Source organism: Oncorhynchus keta, unplaced genomic scaffold (genome assembly GCF_023373465.1).
Source record: "Oncorhynchus keta strain PuntledgeMale-10-30-2019 unplaced genomic scaffold, Oket_V2 Un_scaffold_8424_pilon_pilon, whole genome shotgun sequence".
NCBI lineage: Eukaryota > Metazoa > Chordata > Actinopteri > Salmoniformes > Salmonidae > Oncorhynchus > Oncorhynchus keta.
In genome coordinates, this window is record NW_026291005.1 from 265,473 (window position 1) to 284,534 (window position 19,062).

General features: G+C 47.5%; 1 protein-coding gene across 1 annotated transcript in view; it reads left to right on the forward strand.

Annotated features, from left to right (window-relative positions):
- Nucleotides 1-19,062, forward strand: part of LOC118379804 (ceramide glucosyltransferase-B) — a 68,573-nt gene that overhangs the window by 38,373 nt on the left and 11,138 nt on the right. The window contains exons 5-6 of the mRNA XM_052517515.1: nucleotides 676-788; nucleotides 11,216-11,394. Of these exons, the coding sequence (XP_052373475.1) occupies nucleotides 676-788; nucleotides 11,216-11,394 (292 nt within the window). The remainder of the gene's footprint in view (nucleotides 1-675; nucleotides 789-11,215; nucleotides 11,395-19,062) is intronic.

Genomic DNA, 19,062 nt, shown 5'->3' on the forward strand with positions numbered 1-19,062 from the left:
TTCCTGAGCGGTATGACGGCTGCGTGGTCCCATGGTGTTTATTCTTGCATACTATTGTTTGTACAGATGAACGTGGTACCTTCAGGCATTTGTAAATTACTCCCAAGGATGAACCAGACTTGTGAAGGTCTACAATTATTTTTCTGAGGTCTTGGCTGATTTCTTTTGATTTTGAAGGTTGGCCTTGAAAACATCCACAGGTACACCTCCAATTGACTCAAATGATTTAAATTAGCCTATCAGAAGCTTCTAAAGCCATGACATAATTTTCTGGAATTTTCCAAGCTGTTTAAAGGCACAGTCAACTTCTGACGCACTGAAATTGTGATATAGTGATTTATAAGTGAAATAATCTTGTCTGTAAACAATTATTGAAAAAATTATTTGTGTCATGCACAAAGTAGATGTTCTAACTGACTTGCCACAACTATAGTTTGTTAACAATACATTTAACAATACATTTAGAGTTTTAATGACTCCAACCTAAGTGTATGTAAACTTCTGACTTCAACTGTAGATCATCAGGCTTTGATTACTTACAAACATGTTACTATTTGATTCAAATGGATGAAATACTTTGCCCATGATAAGTAATTTTATCCCATTTCCTGATTTGTAAAAGCTTTTGGTGACAACTATTGATTGATTGGCCAATCCTGTCCTCTTCCTTGCCAGTGAAACCGGACACCCTGACAGATATGGCCTATCAGATGACGGAGAAGGTGGGGTTAGTCCATGGCCTTCCCTACGTGGCCGACAGACAGGGCTTCGCTGCTACACTAGAACAGGTGAGTGTCCTTACAGACAGGGCTTCCTGCTACACTAGAACAGGTGGGTGTCCTTACAGACAGGGCTTCCTGCTACACTAGAACAGGTGAGTGTCCTTACAGACAGGGCTTCCTGCTACACTAGAACAGATGAGTGTCCTTACAGACAGGGCTTCCTGCTACACTAGAACAGGTGAGTGTCCACAGGGCTTCCTGCTACACTAGAACAGGTGAGTGTCCTTACAGACAGGGCTTCCTGCTACACTAGAACAGGTGAGTGTCCTTACAGACAGGGCTTCCTGCTACACTAGAACAGGTGAGTGTCCTTACAGACAGGGCTTCCTGCTACACTAGAACAGGTGAGTGTCCTTACAGACAGGGCTTCCAGACAGGGCTTCCTGCTACACTAGAACAGGTGAGTGTACAGACAGGGTCCTAGAACAGGTGACAGACAGGGCTTCCTGCTACACTAGAACAGGTGAGTGTCCTTACAGACAGGGCTTCCTGCTACACTGCTAGGGCTTCCTGCTACACTAGAACAGGTGAGTGTCCTTACAGACAGGGCTTCCTGCTACACTAGAACAGGTGAGTGTCCTTACAGACAGGGCTTCCTGCTACACTAGAACAGGTGAGTGTCCTTACAGACAGGGCTTCCTGCTACACTAGAACAGGTGAGTGTCCTTACAGACAGGGCTTCCTGCTACACTAGAACAGGTGAGTGTCCTTACAGACAGGGCTTCCTGCTACACTAGAACAGGTGAGTGTCCTTACAGACAGGGCTTCCTGCTACACTAGAACAGGTGACAGACAGGGCTTCCTGCTACACTAGAACAGGTGAGTGTCCTTACAGACAGGGCTTCCTGCTACACTAGAACAGGTGAGTGAACAGGTCCTGCTACACTAGAACAGGTGAGTGTCCTTACAGACAGGGGGCTTCCTGCTACACTAGAACAGGTGAGTGTCCTTACAGACAGGGCTTCCTGCTACACTAGAACAGGTGAGTGTCCTTACAGACAGGGCTTCCTGCTACACTAGAACAGGTGAGTGTCCTTACAGACAGGGCTTCCTGCTACACTAGAACAGGTGAGTGTCCTTACAGACAGGGCTTCCTGCTACACTAGAACAGGTGAGTGTCCTTACAGACAGGGCTTCCTGCTACACTAGAACAGGTGAGTGTCCTTACAGACAGGGCTTCCTGCTACACTAGAACAGGTGAGTGTCCTTACAGACAGGGCTTCCTGCTACACTAGAACAGGTGAGTGTCCTTACAGACAGGGCTTCCTGCTACACTAGAACAGGTGAGTGTCCTTACAGACAGGGCTTCCTGCTACACTAGAACAGGTGAGTGTCCTTACAGACAGGGCTTCCTGCTACACTAGAACAGGTGAGTGTCCTTACAGACAGGGCTTCCTGCTACACTAGAACAGGTGAGTGTCCTTACAGACAGGGCTTCCTGCTACACTAGAACAGGTGAGTGTCCTTACAGACAGGGCTTCCTGCTACACTAGAACTGTCCTTACTAGAACAGGTGTGTCCTTACAGACAGGGCTTCCTGCTACACTAGAACAGGTGAGTGTCCTTACAGACAGGGCTTCCTGCTACACTAGAACAGTGTGAGTGCTTCCTGCTACACTAGAACAGGTGAGTGTCCTCACAGACAGGGCTTCCTGCTACACTAGAACAGGTGAGTGTCCTTACAGACAGGGCTTCCTGCTACACTAGAACAGGTGAGTGTCCTTACAGACAGGGCTTCCTGCTACACTAGAACAGGTGAGTTACAGACAGGGCTTCCTGCTACACTAGAACAGGTGAGTGTCCTTACAGACAGGGCTTCCTGCTACACTAGAACAGGTGAGTGTCCTTACAGACAGGGCTTCCTGCTACACTAGAACAGGTGAGTGTCCTTACAGACAGGGCTTCCTGCTACACTAGAACAGATGAGTGTCCTTACAGACAGGGCTTCCTGCTACACTAGAACAGGTCCTTACAGACAGGTGTACAGACAGGGCTTCCTGCTACACTAGAACAGAGGGTCCTTCCTGCTACACTAGAACAGGAGAGTGTCCTTACAGACAGGGCTTCCTGCTAGAACAGGTGAGTGTACAGACATGCTCAGTATGTGTTGATTGTCCTTTATACCGTGGCGGTGCTGAAATATATAACATTAGCCATCGAGAACAACAACAGTATTTCTACTTTTCTCCACAACATTGATTGCCTGAATGTAGCAGGCGCTATCGACAGATCAGTTGGATAAAGTTGTGATGGGCTACTTCCTGCAACACGCCACGGTCAGTGTGAACCGGAGTGACTTGACACAACACTGGCCGAACAGGAAGTAGCTACAAACAGAACAGAGTTATATGGTTCCAGTCTGTAGCTACAAACAGAACAGAGTTATATATGGTTCCAGTCTGTAGCTACAAACAGAACAGAGTTATATATGGTTCCAGTCTGTAGCTACAAACAGAACAGAGTTATATGGTTCCAGTCTGTAGCTACAAACAGAACAGAGTTATATATGGTTCCAGTCTGTAGCTACAAACAGAACAGAGTTATATGGTTCCAGTCTGTAGCTACAAACAGAACAGAGTTATATGGTTCCAGTCTGTAGCTACAAACAGAACAGAGTTATATGGTTCCAGTCTGTAGCTACAAACAGAACAGAGTTATATGGTTCCAGTCTGTAGCTACAAACAGAACAGAGTTATATGGTTCCAGTCTGTAGCTACAAACAGAACAGAGTTATATGGTTCCAGTCTGTAGCTACAAACAGAACAGAGTTATATGGTTCCAGTCTGTAGCTACAAACAGAACAGAGTTATATGGTTCCAGTCTGTAGCTACAAACAGAACAGAGTTATATGGTTCCAGTCTGTGTGAACCAGAGTGACTTGACACAACACTGGCCGAACAAGATGTAGCTACAAACAAAATGGATTTAAATGGTGGCGGCCCTCGTGAGAGACAGTTTCATCATAGCGATTGATGGTTTTTGCGACTGCACTAAAATAATCTTTCAAAGTTCTTTACATTTTCTGGATTGACTGACATTCATGCCTCAAAGTAATGATGGACTGTCATTTCTCTTTGCTTATTTGAGCTATTCTTGTCATAATATTCTTGTCATAATATGGACTTGACCTTTTACCAAATACAACTATCTTCTGTATACCACCCCTACCCTATCACAACACAACTGATTGGTTGAAATGCATTAAGGAAATACCACAAATTAACATTTAACAAGGCACACCTGTTTATTGAAATGCATTCCAGGTGACTGACTACCTTATGAAGCTGGTTGAGAAAGTGCCAAGAGTGTACAAAGCTGTCGTCAAGGCAAAGTGTGGCTACTTTGAAGAATCTCAAATATAACATTGATTTGTTTAACACATGAGTCCATATGTGTTATTTCATAGTTTTGATGTCGTCACTATTATTCTACAATGTAGAACATAGTAAAACATAAAAACCCTTGTGTCCAAACTTTTGACTGGTATTGTATATGTATTTTTTTTGTCAGGTGTACTCGGGCAAGTTCTAGGACAGGGTTCCCCAACTGGCGGGATTTGTATTTTTATCTGTGTTTTCTGAGCAAAACAAATATTTACTTGTTTTTTGGTGAGATGGACATAAGTCTAAAAACACCAGTGATTTTGAAATTGTTTTCCAAAGTAGTTCCACGCATTATAGAGAGAGAGATATATAAACTGGGCAAAAAAAAGAAAATGTCAACTTCGTTTATTTTCAGAAAACTTAACATGTGTAAATATTTGTATGAACATAACAAGATTCCACAACTGAGACATAAACTGAACAAGTTCCACAGACATGTGACTAACAGAAAATGAATAATGTGTGCCTGAACAAAGAGGGGGTCAAAATCAAAAGTAACAGTCAGTATCTGGTGTGGCCACCAGCTGCATTAAGTACTGCAGTGCATCTCCTCCTCATGGACTGCACCAGATTTGCCAGTTCTTGCTGTGAGATGTTACCCTACTCTTCCACCAAGGCACCTGCAAGTTCCCAGACATTTCTGGGGGGAATGGCCCTAGCCCTCACCCTCCAATCCAACAGGTCCCAGATGTGCTCAATGGGATTGAGATCCGGGCTCTTCGCTGGCCATGACAGAACACTGACATTCCTGTGAACAAGCAGTATGGCTGGTGGCATTGTCATGCTGGAGGGTCATGTCAGGATGAGCCTGCAGGAAGGGTACCACATGAGGGAGGAGGATGTCTTCCCTGTAAGATTGCCTGCAATGACAACAAGCTCAGTCCGATGAAGCTGTGACACACCGCCCCAGACCATGACGGACCCTCCATCTTCAAATCGATCCCGCTCCAGTACAGGCCTCGGTGTTCATTCAGGCTCATTCCTTCGACGATAAACGCGAATCCGACCATCACCTGGTGAGACAAAACTGCGACTCAACTGTGGGTTTGTGCCCATAGGCGACGTTGTTGCCTGTGATGTCTGGTGTGAACCTGCCTGGTGTCGTGTCTATACTATCATTTAACTGAAGACTGATAGTTTTTTTTTATCAAAGAAAAAAATAAAAAAGAAAAAAATAAAAAACCTGGATAACACTCGCCAGCCCAGCTTCCCTGCCCATCCACCGCTGCCCCCTGGACACTGATCTCTTGGCTACATAGCTGACGCACGCTGGACTGTCCATTAATCACGGTACTCCATTCTGCTTGTTTGTTTTATCTGTCGGCCCAGTTGCCTAGTCAACGCCATTTTACCTGCTGTTTGTTGTGCTAGCTGATTAGCCTCGCCTACTGTTTTTTAGCTAGCTTTCCCAATTCAACACCTGTGATTACTGTATGCCTCGCTGTATGTCTCTCCCAAATGTCAATATGCCTTGTATACTGTTGTTCAGGTTAGTTATCATTGTTTTAGTTCACAATGGAGCCCCTAGATCCACTCTGCATACCCCTGTTACCTCCTTTGTCCCACCCCCCACACATGCGGTGACCTCACCCATTACAACCAGCATGTCCAGAGATACAACCTCTCTCATCATCACCCAGTGCCTGGGCTTACCTCCGCTGTACCTGCACCCCACCATACCCCTGTCTGCGCATTATGCCCTGAATATATTCTACCATGCCCAGAAACCTGCTCCTCTTATCCTCTGCCCCCAACGCTCTAGGCGACCAGTTTTGATAGCCTTTAGCCGCACCTCATACTACTCCTTCTCTGTTCCGCGGGTGATGTGGAGGTAAACCCAGGCCCTGCATGTCCCCAGGCACCCTCATTTGTTGACTTCTGTGATCGAAAAAGTCTTGGTTTTATGCATGTCAACATCAGAAGCCTCCTCCCTAAGTTTGTTTTACTCACTGCTTTAGCACACTCTGCTAACCCTGATGTCCTTGCCGTGTCTGGAATCCTGGCTCAGGAAGGCCACCAAAATTCAGAGATTTCCATACCCAACTATAACATCTTCCGTCAAGATAGAACTGCCAAAGGGGGCGGAGTCGCGGTCTACTGCAGAGATAGCCTGCAAAGTAATGTCATACTTTCCAGGTCCATACCCAAACAGTTTGAACTACTAATTTTGAAAATTACTCTCTCCAGAAACAAGTCTCTCACTGTTGCCGCCTGCTACCGACCCCCGTCAGCTCCCAGCTGTGCCCTGGACACCATTTGTGAATTGATCGCCCCCATCTAGCTTCAGAGTTTGTTCTGTTAGGTGACCTAAACTGGGATATGCTTAACACCCCGGCAGTCCTACAATCTAAGCTAGATGCCCTCAATCTCACGCAAATCATCAAGGAACCCACCAGGTACAACCCTAACTCTGTAAACAAGGGCACCCTCATAGACGTCATCCTGACCAACTGGCCCTCCAAATATACCTCCGCTGTCTTCAACCAGGATCTCAGCGATCACTGCCTCATCGCCTGTATCCGCCACGGAGCCGCAGTCAAACGACCACCCCTCATCACTGTCAAACGCTCCCTAAAACACTTCTGTGAGCAGGCCTTTCTAATCGACCTGGCCCGTGTATCCTGAAGGACATTGACCTCATCCCGTCAGTTGAGGATGCCTGGTCATTCTTTAAAAGTAACTTCCTCACCATTTTGGATAAGCATGCTCCGTTCAAAAAATGCAGAACCAAGAACAGATACAGCCCTTGGTTCACTCCAGACCTGACTGCCCTCGACCAGCACAAAAACATCCTGTGGCGGACTGCAATAGCATCGAATAGCCCCGTGATATGCAACTGTTCAGGGAAGTCAGGAACCAATACACGCAGTCAGTCAGGAAAGCTAAGGCCAGCTTCTTCAGGCAGAAGTTTGCATCCTGTAGCTCCAACTCCAAAAAGTTCTGGGACACTGTGAAGTCCATGGAGAACAAGAGCACCTCCTCCCAGCTGCCCACTGCACTGAGGCTAGGAAACACGGTCTCCACCGATAAATCCATGATTATCGAAAACTTCAATAAGCACTTCTCAACGGCTGGCCATGCCTTCCGCCTGGCTACTCCAACCTCGGCCAACAGCTCCGCCCCGTAGTTCCTCACCCAAGCCTCTCCAGGTTCTCCTTTACCCAAATCCAGATAGCAGATGTTCTGAAAGAGCTGCAAAACCTGGACCTGTACAAATCAGCTGGGCTTGACAATCTGGACCCGCTATTTCTGAAACTATCTGCCGCCATTGTCGCAACCCCTATTACAAGCCTGTTCAACCTCTCTTTCATATCGTCTGAGATCCCCAAGGATTGAAAGCTGCCGCAGTCATCCCCTCTTCAAAGGGGAGACACCCTGGACCCAAACTGCTATAGACCTATATCCATCCTGCCCTGCCTATCTAAGGTCTTCGAAAGCCAAGTCAACAAACAGGTCACTGACCATCTCGAATCCCACCGTACCTTCTCCGCTGTGCAATCTGGTTTCCGAGCCGGTCACGGGTGCACCTCAGCCACACTCAAGGTACTAAATGATATCATAACCGCCATCGATAAAAGACAGTACTGTGCAGCCGTCTTCATCGACCTCGCCAAGGCTTTCGACTCTGTCAATCACCAAATTCTTATCGGCAGACTCAACAGCCTCGGTTTTTCGGATGACTGCCTTGCCTGGTTCACCAATTACTTTGCAGACAGAGTTCAGTGTGTCAAATCAGAGGGCATGCTGTCCGGTCCTCTGGCAGTCTCTATGGGGTGCCACAGGGTTCAATTCTCGGGCCGACTCTTTTCTCTGTATATATCAATGATGTTGCTCTTGCTGCTAGGGCGATTCCCTGATCCACCTCTACGCAGACGACACCATTCTATATACTTTTCGGCCCGTCATTGGACACTGTGCTATCAAACCTCCAAACGAGCTTCAATGCCATACAGCACTCCTTCCGTGGCCTCCAACTGCTCTTAAACGCGAGTAAAACCAAATGCATGCTTTTCAACCGATCGCTGCCTGCACCCGCATGCCCGACTAGCATCACCACCCTGGATGGTTCCAACCTTGAATATGTGGACATCTATAAGTACCTAGGTGTCTGGCTAGACTGCAAACTCTCCTTCCAGACTCACATCAAACATCTCCAATCAAAAATCAAATCCAGAGTCGGCTTTCTATTCCGCAACAAAGCCTCCTTCACTCACGCTGCCAAGCTTACCCTAGTAAAACTGACTATCCTACCGATCCTCGACTTCGGCGACGTCATCTACAAAATGGCTTCCAACCCTCTACTCAGCAAACTGGATGCAGTCTATCACAGTGCCATCCGTTTTGTCACTAAAGCACCTTATACCACCCACCACTGCGACTTGTATGCTCTAGTCGGCTGGCCCTCACTACATATTCGTCGCCAGACCCACTGGTTCCAGGTCATCTACAAGGCCATGCTAGGTAAAGCTCCGCCTTATCTCAGTTCACTGGTCACGATGGCAACACCCATCCGTAGCACGCGCTCCAGCAGGTGTATCTCACTGATCATCCCTAAAGCCAACACCTCATTTGGCCGCCTTCGTTCCAGTACTCTGCTGCCTGTGACTGGAACGATTTGCAAAAATCGCTGAAGTTGGAGACTTTATCTCCTCACCAACTTCAAACATCAGCTATCCGAGCAGCTAACCGATCGCTGCAGCTGTACATAGTCTATAGGTAAATAGCTCACCCTTTTTCACCTACCTCATTCCCATACTGTTTTTATACTGTTTTTATTTATTTACTTTTCTGCTCTTTTGCACACCAATATCTCTACCTGTACATGCCCATCTGATCATTTATCACTCCAGTGTTAATCTGCAAAATTGTATTATTCGCCTACCTCATGCCTTTTGCACACATTGTATATAGACTGCCCATTTTTTTCTACTGTGTTATTGACTTGCTAATTGTTTACTCCATGTGTAACTCTGTGTTGTCTGTTCACACTGCTATGCTTTATCTTGGCCAGGTCGCAGTTGCAAATGAGAACTTGTTCTCAACTAGCCTACCTGGTTAAATAAAGGTGAAATAAAAATAAATAAAATAAAAAAGATTCTCTGTAATTAGTTACTATGCGATCAACTGATTAGTCACGTAACTAATTAACTTGGAAGTCGGGCACCAAGGAAAAATATTCAGATTACAAAGTTATCATTTCCTAAAATAACTTTTCTGATATTTTATCTGATCAATTAGTCTTCGGGATTAAAGAATTATTTACTTTACCTCACGTTAGTCTCATTCCAAACGTCGTAAATTGTTGGTTATCTGCACGAACCCAGTCTTCATTATGAGTCATCCATACATCAATTGTCTTAAATCATTTATCTATTACTAAATAAGTAACTCACAGAAATGCATCAACAAACAAACAAACAAGGTAAATGTGGTGATGTGTGCCCTAGTGGGTTGAACCGGCATGGCGGCTTGTTAGACAAAAGGGGAGTGGGGGTCGACTGAGAAGTCACTACAAGGCTATAACAATTGAAATGCTAATCCTTTGCACATGAACTCTCACTCATTCGGGAACAATTGCAATAAATATATATATTTACACTCAGTGTGTCGTCTTGATCGCTGGTGAAACGTGTGTTTCTTTTGTAGAATTGTCCGTCTCTGTCTGTCGTGGTTAGAGGGGATAGTTCAGAGTGACATTCGTTATAGAATGGGAGTTGTCGTTCTTCGCGTTCAATGGAGGAATTCCTAGCTGCAGACTAGTAATTAGTATCAAAGACTTGTTCTTATTCTGTCGGTATCGAAAGTCTAAGAGTTTAACCACGTGGTATGGTTAAAATATTCAGCAATGGTCTGCAACCGTTAGTCCCCCTCCTAATGGAGAAAAACATGGTCTACAACCTTTAGTCCCCCTCCTAATGGAGAAAACATGGTCTACAACCTGTAGTCCCCTCCTAATGGAGAAAACATGGTCTACAACCTTTAGTCCCCCTCCTAATGGAGAAAAACATGGTCTACAACCGTTAGTCCCCCTCCTAATGGAGAAAAACATGGTCTACAACCTGTAGTCCCCTCCTAATGGAGTAAAACATGGTCTACAACCGTTAGTCCCCCTCCTAATGGAGAAAACATGGTCTACAACATTTAGTCCCCCTCCTAATGGAGAAAAAGAGAAGGGCAGAGAAGGGCTGTCCCAGGATGTCTGACCCTAACTGGGCTCAGGGGCGGTCCTCTGATTTTAGTTCAAATCCAATTCCCAGTTTTCCTTCATTAAACAGTCCAAAATCACATTGAAAAATGGTGTAAACAGTATCATACTCACTCATTCATCTTATACAACAATTAGATGTAAACCTCATATCTGGGGCTATTATATAAACAGCGTTATTATGGTAATGTGGCCACACCGTCTCCCATGAGCTTCCCAAGTTGTGACAAATGGACCAGTTCGTAGCTGGATTCTTCAACTATCTTTTATACTTTCTCTGGAACATGAAATTTGTTCGTACCTCAAGTTCTGTGAGTTCTCGATAACTGTGTGTCCTGAGGTCCTTCTCAGGAATTTACGACCTCTCTCTTGACCACAGCAGCCTAGTTGAAGGAGGCAAGGGGGAGGCAGGGAGAGGGGGATGGGCTTGCTATACCCAAAGAGGCCAACGTCATGACACTGGTGAGAACCTGCCTTACAACAGGCCTTACAAGCCCTCAGTCCAGCCTCTCTCAGCCTATTGCAGACAGTCTGAGAACTCATGGAGGGAATGTATGTTCCTGGTGTAACTCGGGCAGTTGTTGTTGCCATCCTGAAAAGGGGACGTTTTCTTTTTTTGCCGAGTTTGTGATTGTATACAAATGTAATGTGATTATGTTTTAGTTAAATATTATATCTGTTTGGCCACATTGCAGACAATTTGCAGTCTACCAATTATTTGTAATTATGATCCAGCCACCTGAAAGAATCGGCCCGCGGCCGATTATCCCTGGTCTAGGGGTCTTAGGCCTGTCTCAATGATCTGTAATCTGTCCTACCAGTAATCTACCTCCATTTCCTAACAGGTGTATTTTGGCACGTCCCACCCGCGCTCCTACATCTCAGCCAATGTGACGGGTATTAAGTGTGTGACCGGAATGTCCTGTCTGATGAGAAAAGATATCCTGGACCAGGCTGGAGGGCTGATCGCCTTCGCTCAATACATCGCTGAGGACTACTTCATGGCGAAGGCTATCGCTGACAGGTGCAGTCATTACTTTATCTTCCTTGTTACCGCTGGGAGGAGTTGACTGTGTTACCGCTAGGAGGAGTTGACTATGTTAACGCTAGGAGGAGTTGACTGTGTTAACGCTGGGAGGAGTTGACTGTGTTAACGCTGGGAGGAGTTGACTGTGTTAACGCTAGGAGGAGTTGACTGTGTTAACGCTAGGAGGAGTTGACTGTGTTAACGCTGGGAGGAGTTGACTGTGTTACCGCTAGGAGGAGTTGACTGTGTTACCACTAGGAGGAGTTGACTGTGTTAACGCTAGGAGGAGTTGACTGTTAACGGTAGGAGGAGTTGACTGTTAACGGTAGGAGGAGTTGACTGTTAACGGTAGGAGGAGTTGACTGTGTTAACGCTGGGAGGAGTTGACTGTGTTAACGCTAGGAGGAGTTGACTGTGTTACCGCTGGGAGGAGTTGACTGTGTTAACGCTGGGAGGAGTTGACTGTGTTACCGCTAGGAGGAGTTGACTGTGTTAACGGTAGGAGGAGTTGACTGTGTTAACGGTTGGAGGAGTTGACTGTGTTAACGCTAGGAGGAGTTGACTGTGTTAACGCTAGGAGGAGTTGACTGTGTTAACGCTAGGAGGAGTTGACTGTGTTAACGCTAGGAGGAGTTGACTGTGTTAACGCTGGGAGGAGTTGACTGTGTTAACGCTGGGAGGAGTTGACTGTGTTACGCTAGGAGGAGTTGACTGTGTTACCGCTAGGAGGAGTTGACTGTGTTAACGCTAGGAGGAGTTGACTGTGTTAACGCTAGGAGGAGTTGACTGTGTTAACGCTAGGAGGAGTTGACTGTGTTAACGCTGGGAGGAGTTGACTGTGTTAACGCTAGGAGGAGTTGACTGTGTTAACGCTAGGAGGAGTTGACTGTGTTAACGCTAGGAGGAGTTGACTGTGTTAACGCTAGGAGGAGTTGACTGTGTTAACGCTGGGAGGAGTTGACTGTGTTAACGCTGGGAGGAGTTGACTGTGTTAACGCTAGGAGGAGTTGACTGTGTTAACGCTAGGAGGAGTTGACTGTGTTAACGCTAGGAGGAGTTGACTGTGTTAACGCTAGGAGGAGTTGACTGTGTTAACGCTAGGAGGAGTTGACTGTGTTAACGCTAGGAGGAGTTGACTGTGTTAACGCTGGGAGGAGTTGACTGTGTTAACGCTAGGAGGAGTTGACTGTGTTAACGCTAGGAGGAGTTGACGCTAGGAGGAGTTGACTGTGTTAACGCTAGGAGGAGTTGACTGTGTTAACGCTGGGAGGAGTTGACTGTGTTAACGCTAGGAGGAGTTGACTGTGTTAACGCTAGGAGGAGTTGACTGTGTTAACGCTAGGAGGAGTTGACTGTGTTAACGCTAGGAGGACTGTGTTAACGTTGACTGTGTTAACGCTAGGAGGAGTTGACTGTGTTAACGCTAGGAGGAGTTGACTGTGTTACGCTGGGAGGAGTTGACTGTGTTAACGCTAGGAGGAGTTGACTGTGTTAACGCTAGGAGGAGTTGACTGTGTTAACGCTAGGAGGAGTTGACTGTGTTACCGCTAGGAGGAGTTGACTGTGTTAACGCTGGGAGGAGTTGACTGTGTTAACGCTGGGAGGAGTTGACTGTGTTACCGCTAGGAGGAGTTGACTGTGTTACCGCTAGGAGGAGTTGACTGTGTTAACGCTAGGAGGAGTTGACTGTGTTAACGCTAGGAGGAGTTGACTGTTACCGCTGGGAGGAGTTGACTGTGTTAGGACGCTAGGAGGAGTTGACTGTGTTAACGCTAGGAGGAGTTGACTGTGTTAACGCTGGGAGGAGTTGACTGTGTTAACGCTAGGGAGGAGTTGACTGTGTTAACGCTAGGAGGAGTTGACTGTGTTAACGCTAGGAGGAGTTGACTGTGTTAACGCTAGGAGGAGTTGACTGTGTTAACGCTAGGAGGAGTTGACTGTGTTAACGCTGGGAGGAGTTGACTGTGTTAACGCTAGGAGGAGTTGACTGTGTTAACGCTGGGAGGAGTTGACTGTGTTAACGCTAGGAGGAGTTGACTGTGTTAACGCTAGGAGGAGTTGACTGTGTTAACGCTAGGAGGAGTTGACTGTGTTAACGCTAGGAGGAGTTGACTGTGTTAACGCTAGGAGGAGTTGACTGTGTTAACGCTAGGAGGAGTTGACTGTGTTAACGCTAGGAGGAGTTGACTGTGTTAACGCTAGGAGGAGTTGACTGTGTTAACGCTAGGAGGAGTTGACTGTGTTAACGCTGGGAGGAGTTGACTGTGTTAACGCTAGGAGGAGTTGACTGTGTTAACGCTAGGAGGAGTTGACTGTGTTAACGCTAGGAGGAGTTGACTGTGTTAACGCTGGGAGGAGTTGACTGTGTTAACGCTAGGAGGAGTTGACTGTGTTAACGCTGGGAGGAGTTGACTGTGTTAACGCTGGGAGGAGTGACTGTGTTAACGCTAGGAGGAGTTGACTGTGTTAACGCTAGGAGGAGTTGACTGTGTTAACGCTAGGAGGAGTTGACTGTGTTAACGCTGGGAGGAGTTGACTGTGTTAACGCTAGGAGGAGTTGACTGTTAACGCTAGGAGGAGTTGACTGTGTTAACGCTGGGAGGAGTTGACTGTGTTAACGCTAGGAGGAGTTGACTGTGTTAACGCTGGGAGGAGTTGACTGTGTTAACGCTAGGAGGAGTTGACTGTGTTAACGCTAGGAGGAGTTGACTGTGTTAACGCTAGAGAGTTGAGGAGGAGTTGACTGTGTTAACGCTGGGAGGAGTTGACTGTGTTAACGCTAGAGGAGTTGACTGTGTTAACGCTGGGAGGAGTTGACTGTGTTAACGCTAGGAGGAGTTGACTGTGTTAACGCGGGAGGAGTTGACTGTGTTAACGCCGGGAGGAGTTGACTGTGTTAACGCCGGGAGGAGTTGACTGTGTTAACGCTAGGGAGGAGTTGACTGTGTTAACGCTAGGAGGAGTTGACTGTGTTAACGCTGGGAGGAGTTGACTGTGTTAACGCTAGGGAGGAGTTGACTGTGTTAACGCTAGGAGGAGTTGACTGTGTTAACGCTAGGAGGAGTTGACTGTGTTAACGCTAGGAGGAGTTGACTGTGTTGCTAGGAGGAGTTGACTGTGTTACGCTGGGAGGAGTTGACTGTGTTAACGCTAGGAGGAGTTGACTGTGTTAACGCTGGGAGGAGTTGACTGTGTTAACGCTAGGAGGAGTTGACTGTGTTAACGCTGGGAGGAGTTGACTGTGTTAACGCTAGGAGGAGTTGACTGTGTTAACGCTAGGAGGAGTTGACTGTGTTAACGCCGGGAGGAGTTGACTGTGTTAACGCTAGGAGGGTTGACTGTGTTAACGCCGGGAGGAGTTGACTGTGTTAACGCTAGGAGGAGTTGACTGTGTTAACGCTAGGAGGAGTTGACTGTGTTAACGCTAGGAGGAGTTGACTGTGTTAACGCTAGGAGGAGTTGACTGTGTTAACGCTGGGAGGAGTTGACTGTGTTAACGCTAGGAGGAGTTGACTGTGTTAACGCTGGGAGGAGTTGACTGTGTTAACGCGGGAGGAGTTGACTGTGTTAACGCTAGGAGGAGTTGACTGTGTTAACGCTGGGAGGAGTTGACTGGAGGAGTTGACTGTGTTAACGCTAGGAGGAGTTGACTGTGTTAACGCTAGGAGGAGTTGACTGTGTTAACGCTGGGAGGAGTTGACTGTGTTAACGCTAGGAGGAGTTGACTGTGTTAACGCCGGGAGGAGTTGACTGTGTTAACGCTAGGAGGAGTTGACTGTGTTAACGCTAGGAGGAGTTGACTGTGTTAACGCCGGGAGGAGTTGACTGTGTTAACGCTGGGAGGAGTTGACTGTGTGCGCTGGGAGGAGTTGACTGTGTTAACGCCGGGAGGAGTTGACTGTGTTAACGCTAGGAGGAGTTGACTGTGTTAACGCTGGGAGGAGTTGACTGTGTTAACGCTAGGAGGAGTTGACTGTGTTAACGCTAGGAGGAGTTGACTGTGTTACGCTAGGAGGAGTTGACGCTAGGAGGAGTTGACTGTGTTAACGCTGGGAGGAGTTGACTGTGTTAACGCTAGGAGGAGTTGACTGTGTTAACGCTAGGAGGAGTTGACTGTGTTAACGCGGGAGGAGTTGACTGTGTTAACGCTAGGAGGAGTTGACTGTGTTAACGCTGGGAGGAGTTGACTGTGTTAACGCTAGGAGGAGTTGACTGTGTTAACGCCGGGAGGAGTTGACTGTGTTAACGCTAGGAGGAGTTGACTGTGTTAACGCTAGGAGGAGTTGACTGTGTTAACGCTAGGAGGAGTTGACTGTGTTAACGCTACGGCTGGGAGGAGTTGACTGTGTTAACGCTAGGAGGAGTTGACTGTGTTAACGCTAGGAGGAGTTGACTGTGTTAACGCTAGGAGGAGTTGACTGTGTTAACGCTAGGAGGAGTTGACTGTGTTAACGCTAGGAGGAGTTGACTGTGTTAACGCTGGGAGGAGTTGACTGTGTTACGCTAGGAGGAGTTGACTGTGTTAACGCTAGGGAGGAGTTGACTGTGTTAACGCTGGGAGGAGTTGACTGTGTTAACTGCTAGGAGGAGTTGACTGTGTTAACGCTGGGAGGAGTTGACTGTGTTAACGCTAGGAGGAGTTGACTGTGTTAACGCTAGGAGGAGTTGACTGTGTTAACGCTGGGAGGAGTTGACTGTGTTAACGCTAGGAGGAGTTGACTGTGTTACCGCTGGGAGGAGTTGACTGTGTTAACGCTGGGAGGAGTTGACTGTGTTAACGCTAGGAGGAGTTGACTGTGTTAACGCTGGGAGGAGTTGACTGTGTTAACGCTAGGGAGGAGTTGACTGTGTTAACGCTGACTGTGTCTCCGCTAGGAGAGTTGACTGTGTTAACGCTGTGTTAACGAGGAGGAGTTGACTGTGTTAACGCTGGGAGGAGTTGACTGTGTTAACGCTAGGAGGAGTTGACTGTGTTAACGCTAGGAGGAGTTGACTGTGTTAACGCTGGGAGGAGTTGACTGTGTTAACGCTAGGAGGAGTTGACTGTGTTAACGCTAGGAGGAGTTGACTGTGTTAACGCTAGGAGGAGTTGACTGTGTTAACGCTAGGAGGAGTTGACTGTGTTAACGCTGGGAGGAGTTGACTGTGTTACCCGGGGGAGGAGTTGACTGTGTTAACGCTAGGAGGAGTTGACTGTGTTAACGCTAGGAGGAGTTGACTGTGTTAACGCTAGGAGTGACTGTGTTAACGCTAGAGGAGTGTAACGCTGGGAGGAGTTGACTGTGTTAACGCTAGGAGGAGTTGACTGTGTTAACGCTAGGAGGAGTTGACTGTGTTAACGCTAGGAGGAGTGACTGACTGTGTTAACGCTAGGGAGGAGTTGACTGTGTTAACGCTAGGAGGAGTTGACTGTGTTAAGGAGGAGTTGACTGTGTTAACGCTAGGAGGAGTTGAGTTAGGAGGAGTTGACTGTGTTAACGCTAGGAGGAGTTGACTGTGTTAACGCTAGGAGGAGTTGACTGTGTTACGCCGGGAGGAGTTGACTGTGTTAACGCTAGGAGGAGTTGACTGTGTTAACGCTAGGAGGAGTTGACTGTGCGCTGGGAGGAGTTGACTGTGTTAACGCTAGGAGGAGTTGACTGTGTTAACGCTAGGAGGAGTTGACTGTGTTAACGCTAGGAGGAGTTGACTGTGTTACCGCTAGGAGAGTTGACTGTGTTAACGCTAGGAGGAGTTGACTGTGTTAACGCTAGGAGGAGTTGACTGTGTTAACGCTGGGAGGAGTTGACTGTGTTAACGCTAGGAGGAGTTGACTGTGTTAACGCTAGGAGGAGTTGACTGTGTAACGCTGGGAGGAGTTGACTGTGTTAACGCTGGGAGGAGTTGACTGTGTTAACGCTGGGAGGAGTTGACTGTGTTAACGCTAGGAGGAGTTGACTGTGTTAACGCTAGGAGGAGTTGACTGTGTTACCGCTAGGGAGGAGTTGACTGTGTTAACGCTAGGAGGAGTTGACTGTGTTAACGCTAGGAGGAGTTGACTGTGTTACGCTAGGAGGAGTTGACTGTGTTAACGCTGGGAGGAGTTGACTGTGTTAACGCTAGGAGTGAGTTGACTGTGTTAACGCTAGGAGGAGTTGACTGTGTTAACGCTGGGAGGAGTTGACTGTGTTAACGCTAGGAGGAGTTGACTGTGTTAACGCTAGGAGGAGTTGACTGTGTTAACGCTAGGAGGAGTTGACTGTGTTAACGCTAGGAGGAGTTGACTGTGTTAACGCCGGGAGGAGTTGACTGTGTTAACGCTGGGAGGAGTTGACTGTGTTAACGCGGGAGGAGTTGACTGTGTTAACGCTAGGAGGAGTTGACTGTGTTAACGCTAGGAGGAGTTGACTGTGTTAACGCTGGGAGGAGTTGACTGTGCTAGGGAGGAGTTGACTGTGTTAACGCTAGGAGGAGTTGACTGTGTTAACGCTAGGAGGAGTTGACTGTGTTACCGCTGGGAGGAGTTGACTGTGTTACCGCCGGGAGGAGTTGACTGTGTTAACGCCGGGAGGGGAGGGAGTTGACTGTGACGCTGGGAGGAGTTGACTGTGTTAACGCTGGGAGGAGTTGACTGTGTTGCGCGGGGAGGAGTTGACTGTGTTAACGCTAGGAGGAGTTGACTGTGTTAACGCTGGGAGGAGTTGACTGTGTTAACGCTAGGAGGAGTTGACTGTGTTAACGCTAGGAGGAGTTGACTGTGTTAACGCTGGGAGGAGTTGACTGTGTTAACGCTAGGAGGAGTTGACTGTGTTAACGCTAGGAGGAGTTGACTGTGTGCGAGGAGGAGTTGACTGTGTTAACGCTAGGAGGAGTTGACTGTGTTAACGCTGGGAGGAGTTGACTGTGTTAACGCTAGGAGGAGTTGACTGTGTTACCGCTAGGAGGAGTTGACTGTGTTAACGCTAGGAGGAGTTGACTGTGTTAACGCTAGGAGGAGTTGACTGTGTTAACGCTGGGAGGAGTTGACTGTGTTAACGCTAGGAGGAGTTGACTGTGTTAACGCTAGGAGGAGTTGACTGTGTTATCGCTAGGAGGAGTTGACTGTGTTAACGCTAGGAGGAGTTGACTGTGTTAACGCTAGGAGGAGTTGACTGTGTTAACGCTGGGAGGAGTTGACTGTGTTAACGCTGGGAGGAGTTGACTGTGTTACCGCTGGGAGGAGTTGACTGTGTTAACGCTGGGAGGAGTTGACTGTGTTAACGCTAGAGGAGTTGACTGTGTTAACGCTAGAGGAGTTGACTGTGTTAACGCTAGGAGGAGTTGACTGTGTTAACGCTGGGAGGAGTTGACTGTGTTAACGCCGGGAGGAGTTGACTGTGTTAACGCTAGGAGGAGTTGACTGTGTTAACGCTAGGAGGAGTTGACTGTGTTAACGCTGGGAGGAGTTGACTGTGTTAACGCTGGGAGGAGTTGACTGTGTTAACGCTGGGAGGAGTTGACTGTGTTAACGCTAGAGGAGTTGACTGTGTTAACGAGGAGGAGTTGACTGTGTTAACGCTGGGAGGAGTTGACTGTGTTAACGCTAGGAGGAGTTGACTGTGTTAACGCTAGGAGGAGTTGACTGTGTTAACGCTAGGAGGAGTTGACTGTGTTAACGCCGGGAGGAGTTGACTGTGTTAACGCTAG